Raw genomic sequence first — 12,929 nt, 5'->3', positions numbered from 1 at the left:
ATAGTAATGAGAATGCAGCCTACCCAATCACTGGAAAGATGAGTTACCACTAGTAGTGTAAATAGGACTTAGTGAGCAGAGTTTGCTCCCTCAGTAGATTTATTCAGCCTATAAAATGACTGCCATCACTCTGAAATAAATGACAAGTACACTTTAAGACCCCCCTCCCCTCCCTTTGAAGATGGTATCCGGTCTCTAGATCTACAATATAAAAGGTAGACAATGTTTAGGTAGACACCACAAGTTAGACAGGCAATATGTCGACAGTGACACAAGGTCAATAAGTCGACACACTAAAGTTCGACATGCAAGAAGGACGTCAGGTACAATTGCTTGACATGGTCAAAAGATCGACACACAAATGGTCTACTTTTTTTTGAGGTTAGGCACTTACCGGAGGTTTAGGGTCAGGCACCTATCCCGACAGTTAGGGTTAGGCACCAGGAGGGAGGGTTAGGGATAGGAACCATACAGTGAAGATTAGGGCTAGAAAAAAAAACAACATGTTGACCATATTTGTGTCGACATTATGACTGTAGACCATTTGTACCCGTCGACTTTCTTACATGTCGACATTGTGTGTCGACATTGTGTCCCTGTAGACCTATTGCCTGTGTAACTTGTGGTGTCTACCTAAACGTTGTCTACCTTTTTACTGTAGACCTTTTGATCCACACCCTTGGAAGACGTATCAAGTAGTGTAAAGAATGGAGAAGTTGCCCATAGCAACCGAGTTTTCAGGTAGCATTTATCAAGTACCGACTATAAAATGACACTTAAAAGCCAATTGTTGCTGTGGGCAACGTCTTCGCTTGTCCACTCTTTACACACTGCATGATATAACTCCCCCTAAACCACTTACAACTCCTTGCGTTTAGAGAGATAAAGCAGAGGGTTGACGGGGCAAGAACAGTATAAGAAAAAAAAATACAGCAATCTATAAAGCAGCGCTTCTAGCCTGGGCCAGTTGTGGGGGGGATGGGTTGCAGGGAGAGGGGGGGGGAATTGGGACAGGTCCCTCTGGAAACTCTGCAACCAGTACCAGGCTATGGCAGGCTGGGTACACTAACAGGTAAACTCACAGCCCATGCGGTTCCTCTTTTCTGCCTTGGGTGTCACTCTGCTTAACAGGCTGGCATTGGTTGCAAGTTTTGGGGGATTCCCATGCGGTTAGTCTACCCGCAAATGTGGAAACCAGACTAGGGAATGTTTATTTCAGATGTCTGCTACCAGAGCATCATTTAACTTCCCTGTTTCTTTTTATTTTATTTATTTATGTTATTGCAGTGAAGAGATAGAGATTGTTTCCTTCATTGCCTAACATAATGATCTCAAATGTAACATTACTGGACAACAGTCCTCTTAAATTACTGAAATGTATTTTTGCAATTTATTTAGAAATCCGATAGCCAGGAATAAGAGTACAGTAGACTTCAGCGAGTTACGCCTCTGCCAAGTCTGCAAGGGAACCATTTAAATGAATGCTTGGCTCCAAATATATATATATATTTTTTTTAGCAAAGTATCTTCAGGACACTGTAATTACTTCCTAAACATAAACCGAATCATAACTATAATTAACAAAAGTATAGCTTTTTAACACTGGCTCACATACTGTAATTTTCTGCTTAATACCGACTGAGAACTACACGGTTGGGTCAAAACACGGTTGGGTTTTCTGACGGTTGGGTCAAATTAAAGTCAACTTTGACATACATCGTCTGCAAGTGCCAAAGTGATGTGAGACAATTACGGGACACTGACAATGATCCAATAATATCTGATCAATAACGATGCGCTGTACTTGATCCAATTACATCACAAAACGCCCGAGGATGTACCTTACAATAGGTCATTACTCGCTCAATTAACAGTTTAAAAAGATTTACAGATCACACATTTAATGCGATAAAATGATTCCCATAAAGTCTTTCCACTTGACCTCTCAACTTCTCCCCATCTTAGCTAGGATATAATGATAAGTGTTTGTGGATTCTTTTTCTTTGCTGTAAAATTCACTGCTTGGGCGTCTGCACCAACGATGAAAAGGAGTGTCAGCAAGATAGGGGGTATAGGTGACAGTGACTGGCTAGGTAGGTCATACATGTGAATTTCTATACTGCATAGTAAGTACAGCAAGAAGATAGCAATCTATTTGCCTTCCTATTGCATTTGGCAGACACGTTCTTCACATTCTCAGAATGCTTAGAGCAGTAGGTTCCCTCCTCTGGACCCTTCCATACACCTCCTTACGGAGGACTCATGAATGGACACGAGAAGACACTGTAGTGTAGATACTAACCATCAGGTTCTTGTGTTCTCACTGCTTATTGTACGTCTTATTATTGGTGTGATTAGTTGGACAACGCCATTGATGATGATGATGTGTATTTTTAGACTAATGTTGTTGTTCATTTTGCCCCAAAAATGAACCAAAGTTGCACTACAGTATATAACTTGTAGGAAAACAAGTTATATACTGTAGTGCAACTTTGGTTCATTTTTGGGGCGTGGGTCTCCCTGGATTGCATTGGTTGATCTGTTTCAGGGTACTGCAGTATAACACATTTTCCTTTATAATACATTTTAACCCTTCACTGTGTGTTTAATATATATGTACTTCACTTTTTTATTTTCATTGTTTATATGCAGCTGCTCCTAACTCTCTCTTTACACTGCACTTTTCTTACTATGGTGGTGCCCTGGGGCAGCTTGGCTGGGCCAGTTTTGGGGGGTCCTGCGCTCTGGATTTGAACCCTAGTATGTTAGGGACCTACCCGAAAGAGGTTACCTGGATATGGTGGGTAGGCCCATAACCTTGGCCATGATTATGCTAAAAACCTCTATTGATTGCAAAATTTTATTGCATTTATATATATTATTAATAATTTGGAGTTGTGCACCTGAGATTTGTCTGTTTCTGTGCCTGCAAAGAGTACACTACAAGATAATGCTGGTCATTGTTCCGATTACAATTTAACATCCATGTGAATGAGGGTGTGAAGCCAGCAGTAATGCTGAAGGCGACCATTAGGCTCCAAGCCAGAACTAGCTATAAAATGGATCTTTCGTTGGTTACTTTTAAATCCCCTTATACTGCTTCCAAGAAAATGACACAGAGCCCAGTCGCTGGCCAGAAGATACTATACAGGCTCGTTTTACCCTATCATGTGCGGTTGTGTGAAATGCGACAGTTCTGGAGGCTAGTTTGCTTGATGTCCCCATTTTAATGCATCCAGTGGTCCTTCAGTTAGGTCTGGCCGATGAGTTGGTCCCCACAAAGAAGAAGACAAAGTTTGTGGCATCCATTCAACAGCATTAAAGCTGCTTTCCAAATGCCCAACATGACTTGTATATCAACAATTCCCAGAAAACTATACTCCAATCATGGGAATCTACGGTGACTGATGCTTTGCAGTAGCCCTCCTAGTGATGTCTTGGGTAACCATGTTTATCGTGTACCAATGACTAGGTCTGTGGCCATCTTCCAAGGACTGCTGGGGTACTGAGTCAGGGAAGGGAGCTGTGGCGTGTTTATATTTTAATAACTCTAATAAAATGTTGCCAGGTATGGTAACAATAGCCAACAATGATATTTTGTTATGATAAAAGGAGCTCATTAAACTTACAAAAGGTCATATTTTTGAGTAGAGTATTAGGCTTAACCAGTTAAAAGAGCTAAATATCCAAGTTTAAATAATTCTTCCGAATATCAGTTGAACGCGTTCACTAAAATATAACATTTGTTTTATTTTTTTTCGTAAGTTGCTGCACCTTTAAAAGAACTTATAACCTATTCCGAAAAGTTTCTTGTATCATGTTTAAAACATAACTGGTCTTAAACAGAGAGTGAGCTAAACAGCAACTGATTTTTGGCTTCAGTTATTTTGCCAGCGCTTTCTATTTAGAATGCAATTTGAAAAACCATTCACCCCCCAAATAAGTCCTCAGCTGGAGATCAGAAAACATATTAGGACAAGCTTATGCAAGACATTCTCAAATGCTTGCAAACTCTCGCCCATCAAATTTCATAGGGTGCCCATTGCATTGCTGGCTAAAAACCTATGAAATGCGCAAGGCCATCTATATCGTCTTTGTCTTGCACTGTAATTATTCGGAGAAAGGCTCAGAAACCATGAAGAATTGGTTAGTGTTTTTAAAACCAGAGAAAAGTCAGAAATAAGGAATTTCAGACAAAATGCTGAGAGAGACAAGTCTGGATTTCATCACTTATTTTTATTTTAAAAAGTACAGTAATTTCACAAAACTAAGAAAAAAAAAAAAAGCACAGGTCTGAAAGCCCTTTGTGTACAAAAATCAACTCAAATTCATTAGGAAAGCTATGTATAAAAATGAAAAGCTATACAATTGTGCTCTGCCAGATCTGAAAGATACAATATATTGTAAAAAAGGCTGCTTGCTATTGTAGGTAAATGGGTGCTGCAAATACGAAGTACCTTTCCGGTAACGTTTAATATAAAATAGAAACTTTATTACAGCCGCTGTTCGATATGTACTGTTTTTATTTGCTCACTACATTAAAGCAAATCCGTCATGGATAAATAAATTCATATTTACAGGTTTGCTTTGGAAATTCAGCAATCAGATATTTAAAAAAATTGACCAAGGCTTGGCTTATCTCAACACTTTGATAACTATCCAAACAGTGCACAATTGCAGAAACAATTTGTAACAGATACATACGTTAAGATTTAAACAAAAAACAAAACAAAACACAGAATTGTCAGGGGGGGAAAAAAAAACAAGATTACACCAATTAGATTTTTAGAAAAATTAAAAAAGATTGACACAATCTATCATATGTATAAAAATCTCAAATTCATTTATAGACCTGTTGCCTAGAGACATTACTTGCAGCCGTTACGTGGACTGAACGAATATGCACGCCTTATTTATGTTGCGTGGACATAGCGGAGAGGCTGCTGTCTCCTAACCCATATTGGTGAAGTCCAATGTGGGTAGGAGATCGGTCCAATTTCATGATCAACTGTGTCAAAAAGAGAAGGGAAATACAGCGAGCCCATCCTCATACTCAGGTACTTAATATAATAATTAAGGTTTGACGCCAAATTCAAATTTTCTTTTAAAAACATCCTTACGTGGCATTATTCTGTTCCTGTTTAGGAGGATGGCTTTAGCAGACATTTAATCATAGAAATGTATTTAGAAAGAGACCATATTTTGAAGACTGTGCCTTCACCTTTAAAGCACCGTTAGAAAGACGAATGGGAGGCACATGCGTGTTCACAAAGTTACATTCCTGCATAAGGTTCTCGCTTGTAAATAAAGGCACCGGGTTAGGAAGATTGCGCACGCAGATCTGGAGCAGACGTGTAACGGGGTCTGTACTGCTGTATACAGCGGCACAATATGGTGATTGATTCATGAAACTAACACCTGATTAGTGTTAGTTCTAGCACCCTGCCCCTGTCACAACCCGTGCAGTTCCTCTTTCCTGCCTGGGGTGTTGCTCTCTGCTCTGGTGCTTTTAAGCACACTGAGCTGGTGCAATACACTTCTGATATACAGGCCAGCCTGTGCTAGAAGCACCAGAGCAGAGCGTGACACCCCAAGGCAGGAAAGAGGAACTGCATGGGCTGTGACAGGTTCAGAGTGCTAGAATGAACACTACCTGACTTAATGTTCACTGGCACTTCCTAGATGATCCTTGGCAGCAATAGGACAATACTCACTTTAGGCCAGCATGACAAAGTCATACAACCCACAGTTGTCTTATTTAAAAAAAAATAATAATAAATCGCACTTACGTTGGACATGGGGCTTATTTTTCTCCACACTAAATGGTCCATCCTGATACGTCAGAACCCAAACACAGTAGGGGCAGAATGGATCAACCACAGTGTCAAATAAATGTGACCAGTGACCCTCATTATCTGAGCGTGTGAAGTCCGCTGATGACCCAAGTGGAAGGGGGTAAAGCGTAAATAAAAGTGGAAAGAGGCATGGTGCAATCTTGTTGCTTAGTCCGGCACCTATAGATCCCCGAGACACCAGATCAGTGACAGCGGGAGAACCATGTGTGGCCAATCCGCTGACAGATCTGATGTGTGCGCAGCAGGACCAGAAGGAGCCACAATGACCAGTGTGATCTACACTGTTCCAAGTCATGCTGGATTGGCCGACGCTCTAAACCATAGGTTCTCAAACTCGGTCTTCAGGACCCCAAACAGTGCATGTTTTCCAGGTCTCCTCACAGAATCACCAGTTAATTAATTAGCTCTCCCTGTGGATCTTTAAACTGTGTCAGTGAGTAATGACTGCACCTGTGCTCCTGCTGGGTGACCTGCAAAACGTGACCTGTGTGGGGTCCTGAGGACTGAGTTTGAGAACCACAGCTCTAAGCAATGTGATCCGTTAGAATTCAACACAAAACTAGATTACTATTCAGTTACAAATTACTAGCATGGAAACAAAAAATAAATAAAAATAATACAATGGCATAAGCAACAGCCATCATTCCCCACTTAAATATACTCCAGTACATGCCATGCTATGGACAGAAGCTTTCCTAGAAACGAGATCACCTTTTGTACACTACGATTCAGTGACGGACAACATTTATACAGCTATACATGAAAACCTAATACTTGACTGGTACCTTCCTTAATGAATGTGAAATGTGGGACATGCTGACTCTTCTGCTCAAGCTGTGTACTCCTTACCCCAATAAGCAATCGCTTTCATGGCTTTCCTAACTAAAAACAAAATAGATGGTACTTTCATTGGAGATATGAGAAAACATGGTGTAACCGGAACAGAACCTTCTCTGTGTCTGCAGTAGAGGAAGGAAGGAAGCTGACCTGTCTCTCCAGAACAGCTCAGCATGTGCTGTGTCCTATTGGAATGTGTGGGGGGAAGGAGACAAAACCAAAAAACAAAGTTTGAAAGGCTCCCATCAGGGGGAGCCGCTTACATGTGAGGGAGAGTTTAAACTATTGAACCATCCTTGTTTTGTGCTGGAATCATCACAGGTATGGCTCCCATTCTACTAAGATTTGGACCAGCTACCTTGGGTGATGTGAAGGTTGGTGCACTGCTTGGGGGGCGCTCCAGCTCTGCACTTGGTACATGGTTGTATCGAGCCTTTGAATAGCCATCCATATTTGATGGAGACAAAGATCCTAGAGAAGAGTGGTTACTTCCTATGTAGCTGCGAGCAGTGGAATTGCGGCTTGTGGGAGGAGCGACGTCTTCTCTGTATAAAAGAAGAAAGAGTTAGTGTACAAGATTTTCTCCTGGAGACTCAGCGTGCTTCTTCCCTGAGCCTAAGAGTCAGCGTGCTTCTTCCCTGAGCCCAAGAGTCAGTGTGCTTCTTCTCTGAGCCCAAGAGTCAGTGTGCTTCTTCTCTGAGCCCAAGAGTCAGTGTGCTTCTTCTCTGAGCCCGAGAGTCAGTGTGCTTCTTCCCTGAGCCCGAGAGTCAGAGTGCTTCTTCCCTGAGCCCGAAAGTCAGCGTGCTTCTTCCCTGAGCCCGAGAGTCAGCGTGCCTCTTTCCTGAGCCCGAGAGTCAGCGTGCTTCTTCCCTGAGCCCGAAAGTCAGCGTGCTTCTTCCCTGAGCCCGAGAGTCAGCGTGCCTCTTTCCTGAGCCCGAGAGTCAGCGTGCTTCTTCTCTGAGCCAGAGAGTCAGCGTGCTTCTTCCCTGAGCCCGAGAGTCAGCGTGCTTCTTCCCTGAGCCCAAGTCAGTGTTCTTCTTTCCTGAGCCTGACAGTCAGTGTTCTTCTTCCCTGAGCCTGACAGTCAGTGTGCTTCTTCCCTGAGCCCGAGAGTCAGTGTGCTTCTTCCCTGAGCCCGAGAGTCAGTGTGCTTCTTCCCTGAGCACCTAAGAGCCAGTGTGCCTCTTCCCTGAGCCCGAGAGTCAGCGTGCCTCTTCCCTGAGCCCGAGAGTCAGCGTGCTTCTTCCCTGAGCCCGAGAGTCAGCGTGCCTCTTCCCTGAGCCCGAGAGTCAGTGTGCCTCTTCCCTGAGCCCGAGAGTCAGCGTGCTTCTTCCCTGAGCCTGAGAGTCAGTGTGCTTCTTCTCTGAGCCCGAGAGTCAGTGTGCTTCTTCCCTGAGCCCGAGAGTCAGAGTGCTTCTTCCCTGAGCCCGAAAGTCAGCGTGCTTCTTCCCTGAGCCCGAGAGTCAGCGTGCCTCTTTCCTGAGCCCGAGAGTCAGCGTGCTTCTTCCCTGAGCCCGAAAGTCAGCGTGCTTCTTCCCTGAGCCCGAGAGTCAGCGTGCCTCTTTCCTGAGCCCGAGAGTCAGCGTGCTTCTTCTCTGAGCCAGAGAGTCAGCGTGCTTCTTCCCTGAGCCCGAGAGTCAGCGTGCTTCTTCCCTGAGCCCAAGTCAGTGTTCTTCTTTCCTGAGCCTGACAGTCAGTGTTCTTCTTCCCTGAGCCTGACAGTCAGTGTGCTTCTTCCCTGAGCCCGAGAGTCAGTGTGCTTCTTCCCTGAGCCCGAGAGTCAGTGTGCTTCTTCCCTGAGCACCTAAGAGCCAGTGTGCCTCTTCCCTGAGCCCGAGAGTCAGCGTGCCTCTTCCCTGAGCCCGAGAGTCAGCGTGCTTCTTCCCTGAGCCCGAGAGTCAGCGTGCCTCTTCCCTGAGCCCGAGAGTCAGTGTGCCTCTTCCCTGAGCCCGAGAGTCAGCGTGCTTCTTCCCTGAGCCTAAGAGTCAGTGTGCCTCTTTCCTGAGCCCGAAAGTCAGCGTGCTTCTTCCCTGAGCCTAAGAGTCAGTGTGCCTCTTCCCTGAGCCCGAGAGTCAGCGTGCTTCTTCCCTGAGCCCGAGAGTCAGCGTGCCTCTTTCCTGAGCCTGAGAGTCAGCGTGCTTCTTCTCTGAGCCCGAGAGTCAGCGTGCTTCTTCCCTGAGCCCGAGAGTCAGCGTGCTTCTTCCCTGAGCCCAAGTCAGTGTTCTTCTTTCCTGAGCCTGACAGTCAGTGTTCTTCTTCCCTGAGCCCGAGAGTCAGTGTGCTTCTTCCCTGAGCCCGAGAGTCAGTGTGCTTCTTCCCTGAGCACCTAAGAGCCAGTGTGCCTCTTCCCTGAGCCCGAGAGTCAGTGTGCCTCTTCCCTGAGCGCGAGAGTCAGCGTGCTTCTTCCCTGAGCCCGAGAGTCAGCGTGCTTCTTCCCTGAGCCCGAGAGTCAGCGTGCTTCTTCCCTGAGCCCGAGAGTCAGCGTGCCTCTTCCCTGAGCCCGAGAGTCAGCGTGCCTCTTCCCTGAGCCCGAGAGTCAGCGTGCCTCTTCCCTGAGCCCGAGAGTGAGCGTGCTTCTTTCCTGAGCCTAAGAGTCAGTGTGCTTCTTCCCTGAGCCTAAGAGTCAGTGTGCTTCTTCCCTGAGCCCGAGAGTCAGTGTGCTTCTTCCCTGAGCACCTAAGAGCCAGTGTGCCTCTTCCCTGAGCCCGAGAGTCAGCGTGCCTCTTCCCTGAGCCCGAGAGTCAGCGTGCTTCTTCCCTGAGCCCGAGAGTCAGCGTGCCTCTTCCCTGAGCCCGAGAGTCAGTGTGCCTCTTCCCTGAGCCCGAGAGTCAGCGTGCTTCTTCCCTGAGCCTAAGAGTCAGTGTGCCTCTTTCCTGAGCCCGAAAGTCAGCGTGCTTCTTCCCTGAGCCTAAGAGTCAGTGTGCCTCTTCCCTGAGCCCGAGAGTCAGCGTGCTTCTTCCCTGAGCCCGAGAGTCAGTGTGCTTCTTCCTGAGCCCGAGAGTCAGCGTGCTTCTTCCCTGAGCCCGAGAGTCAGTGTGCCTCTTCCCTGAGCCCGAGAGTCAGCGTGCCTCTTTCCTGAGCCCGAAAGTCAGCGCGCTTCTTCCCTGAGCCTAAGAGTCAGTGTGCCTCTTCCCTGAGCGCGAGAGTCAGCGTGCTTCTTCCCTGAGCCCGAGAGTCAGCGTGCTTCTTCCCTGAGCCCGAGAGTCAGCGTGCTTCTTCCCTGAGCCCGAGAGTCAGCGTGCCTCTTCCCTGAGCCCGAGAGTCAGCGTGCCTCTTCCCTGAGCCCGAGAGTCAGCGTGCCTCTTCCCTGAGCCCGAGAGTGAGCGTGCTTCTTTCCTGAGCCTAAGAGTCAGCGTGCTTCTTCCCTGAGCCCGAGAGCCAGTGTACCTTTTCACTGAGCATGTGAGTTGGCGTACTTCTCCTCTGAGCATGTGATGTACCACAAATGTAACGTTAAGTAGCACCTGTCATCATCACAATGAAGATAACCTCCTGGGCTGAGGAAACATGCATTACAGCTCAGTCTATATATACACTCTATGAATCAGTTACAAGTGTGAGGCATTATATCACAAATAGACATGTAGAGGAAACGTCAACTTTAGTGTAGAAGTATATCTCCTTACCTCAAGCATTACTCTCCCTAGCAGAGAGTATCTAGCGATTACTTTTCCTGCAGACACTGTGTCCTTGGTGGCTGCTCTTATGTGCTCCTCTGTCTAAGCCCAGCACCTATGGGGGAATCACTGTCCTGGTGTCATCAGGTTTGAACTATAGGATGTGAATAGCTTTTCTCACTACTCTATTATAACTACTGACATCAGCCAGATGATGAGGGGGTGAGTGCCCAGGATACCGGGCATCCTAAAGATAAAGAGACTGCGAGAAGTGTCTGCATGGGATTGGACAGCAAGTTATATTTGCAAAGAGACCCTTTGGGACATTTTATCTTGCACATTATGCTTCATGTATTGACGAGAGCTCCAGTGAACATCTCTGAGCTTAAATCTGATTAAACTTAAGTTACAAATGTTTATACTAAAAAAACAAAAAACAAACTGTAGAAGAAAGGAGTGTTTGTAAGCACAAGTATTTCATGCAAAATAACTTTACACTGCATCACTTTGCCTTTTAGGTTTAGCTGCCATTTACCTACGCATGATTAATAATTGCGTGAGCTGTAGTGGATGTATTCCGATTACTAAGCACAGAGGGCCTCATTCAGAGTCGGTCGTAGCGGCGCACGGTCGTAAGGGAAAAGGGGACGGATATGCAAATGATGCACTCGCAAGTTGCGTCCCTGAGATCGGATCGTTAGCTGGCCGACCAAGGGGAGGATGCGGCCGTAAGACAAAAAAAAAAAAAAACGCCCCCTTCTCGTACGCATTACACGCCATCTCCGGGCATATAAGGATTAATCGAGACCATCGGAACTGGTCGTAGAGCTTAAGGTTGACCATACCCTCTCTTAAGCACTACGATCAGGTCAGTGTACAAACCACCCATGTCACGTGTGCCATGACACTACTTTGTTAATTATGCACTCCCATAAAACGCCGTTCGCATAATTAGGCACGCCTGCGTTCGGATCTCCCCCGTTTTCAAGCACCTTCCCCTGTTACAACCCACAAACGCCTCATTCTGTCACTCAACCTACCGAACTGGCTGTGTTCAAGGAGAGAGAAATTTCAGATCGTAGCAGCTAGTTTGCGCACGCGCATTGCGAACTTTATGCATGCGCAGTTTAGCGAACATCGGTGGCGTACGACCATGCAGCCGCAACGACCGACTCTGAATGAGGTCCAGAGTCCTATTGGGAAAAAAGTGCTCTACAAATAACATTATTATTACTGCCAGCGTTTACACATTCTAACCAGCCCTCCTCACTTTTTTTTATTTAATCACATTTCTTTCTTGAGTAATAATACTTTGTAGGCATTTAACCTATCATTATACCTCTGATCAATAAGGTGATTTGCAAACAGCTTTTCTCAGTTGCCTTTTGATAAAACATTATAAAGCTGTTTTTAAAAAGATACATCTACAGGAGAAACCTGCTGACTGCTTTAGCCCTTTTTCTTAAATGTTAAAACAATGCTACTTGTAATGTATAGCAAATGCAAACATTTTGAGCTCTTTATGTGACATCCCCCCCACTCCTACAAAAAACAAGGGAAAAAAAGAACTTGTGCACGGCACAAAAATGCAAAAGTAAAAACCGTTTACCACTAGTACCGTATATACTCGAGTATAAGTCGAGTTTTTCAGCACAAAAAATGTGCTGAAAAAGTACCCACTCGGCTTATACTCGAGTCAAGTGTAGCCCTGACCGGACGGAGTTCGGTCAGCGCTACACACTGCCAAACACACAGACGCCGGAGCCGGCAGCTGCGTGTTTGGTGTAATCAGCAGCCGCTGAGAGTCTGTCAGACTCTCAGCGGCTGCTGCTCCCACTGTGGGAGCCATCTTCCGGCTCCCGCAGTGGGTGATGGGAGACACGTCGTCATGACGACGTCTCTCCCATGCAAAGCGGCCGGAGGAGCGGACAGCGGCGGGACCAGGAGCGGGAGTTTAAGGTAAGTGTTTATTTTTTTTTTATTCTTTTTACGTCTCTCTCTACTAGGGGGGGGGGGAACTACAGGGGGCCCTACCAGGGGGCGATGACTACAGGGGGCACTACCAGGGGGCATTATCAGGGGGCGATTACTACAGGGGGCACTAAAAGGGGGGATTACTACATGGGGAACTACAAGGGGGGGGATTACCACTGGGGGAACTACAAGGGGGGGATTACTACAGGGGGCACTACCAGGGGGGGATTACTACAGGGGGCACTAAAAGGGGGGATTACTACAGGGGGCACTAAAAGGGGGGATTATCACTGGGGGAACTACCAGGGGAGGATTACTACAGGGGGCACTACCAGTGGGGGATTACTACAGGGGGCACTAAAAGGGGGGATTACTACTGGGGGTACTACCAGGGGGGGATTACTACTGAAGGCACTGAAAGGGGGGATTACCACTGGGGGCACTACCAGGAGGGATTACTGCTGGGGGCACAACCAGGGGGAATTACTACTGGAGGCACTACCAGCTGCTGCCATTTCCCACACTAGGCTTATACTCGAGTCAGTAAGTTTTCCCAGTTTTTTTGGGTAAAAGTAGGTACCTCGGCTTATATTCGGGTCGACTTATACTCGAGTATATACGGTAATTACTTCTAGTGTCAGACCTA

General features: G+C 46.2%; 1 protein-coding gene across 2 annotated transcripts in view; it reads right to left on the bottom strand.

The window, feature by feature from the left end:
* Positions 1–12,929, bottom strand: part of CXADR (CXADR cell adhesion molecule) — a 73,325-nt gene that overhangs the window by 10,675 nt on the left and 49,721 nt on the right. The window contains exon 7 of one of the 2 annotated variants that reach the window (XM_088481627.1): positions 7,051–7,237. In XM_088481627.1, coding sequence (XP_088337753.1) covers positions 7,051–7,237 — 187 coding nt within the window. Of the gene's footprint in view, positions 1–5,523; positions 7,238–12,929 lie in introns of those variants that run through there. The other variant, XM_088481626.1, reaches the window with a different exon arrangement.

The sequence above is a fragment of the Taudactylus pleione genome, unplaced genomic scaffold, assembly GCF_031769625.1.
Source record: "Taudactylus pleione unplaced genomic scaffold, aTauple2 ptg000276l, whole genome shotgun sequence".
Taxonomy (NCBI): domain Eukaryota; kingdom Metazoa; phylum Chordata; class Amphibia; order Anura; family Myobatrachidae; genus Taudactylus; species Taudactylus pleione.
Note: the sequence above shows the minus strand (reverse complement) of the source record. Positions and strands in the feature narration are given on the sequence as shown.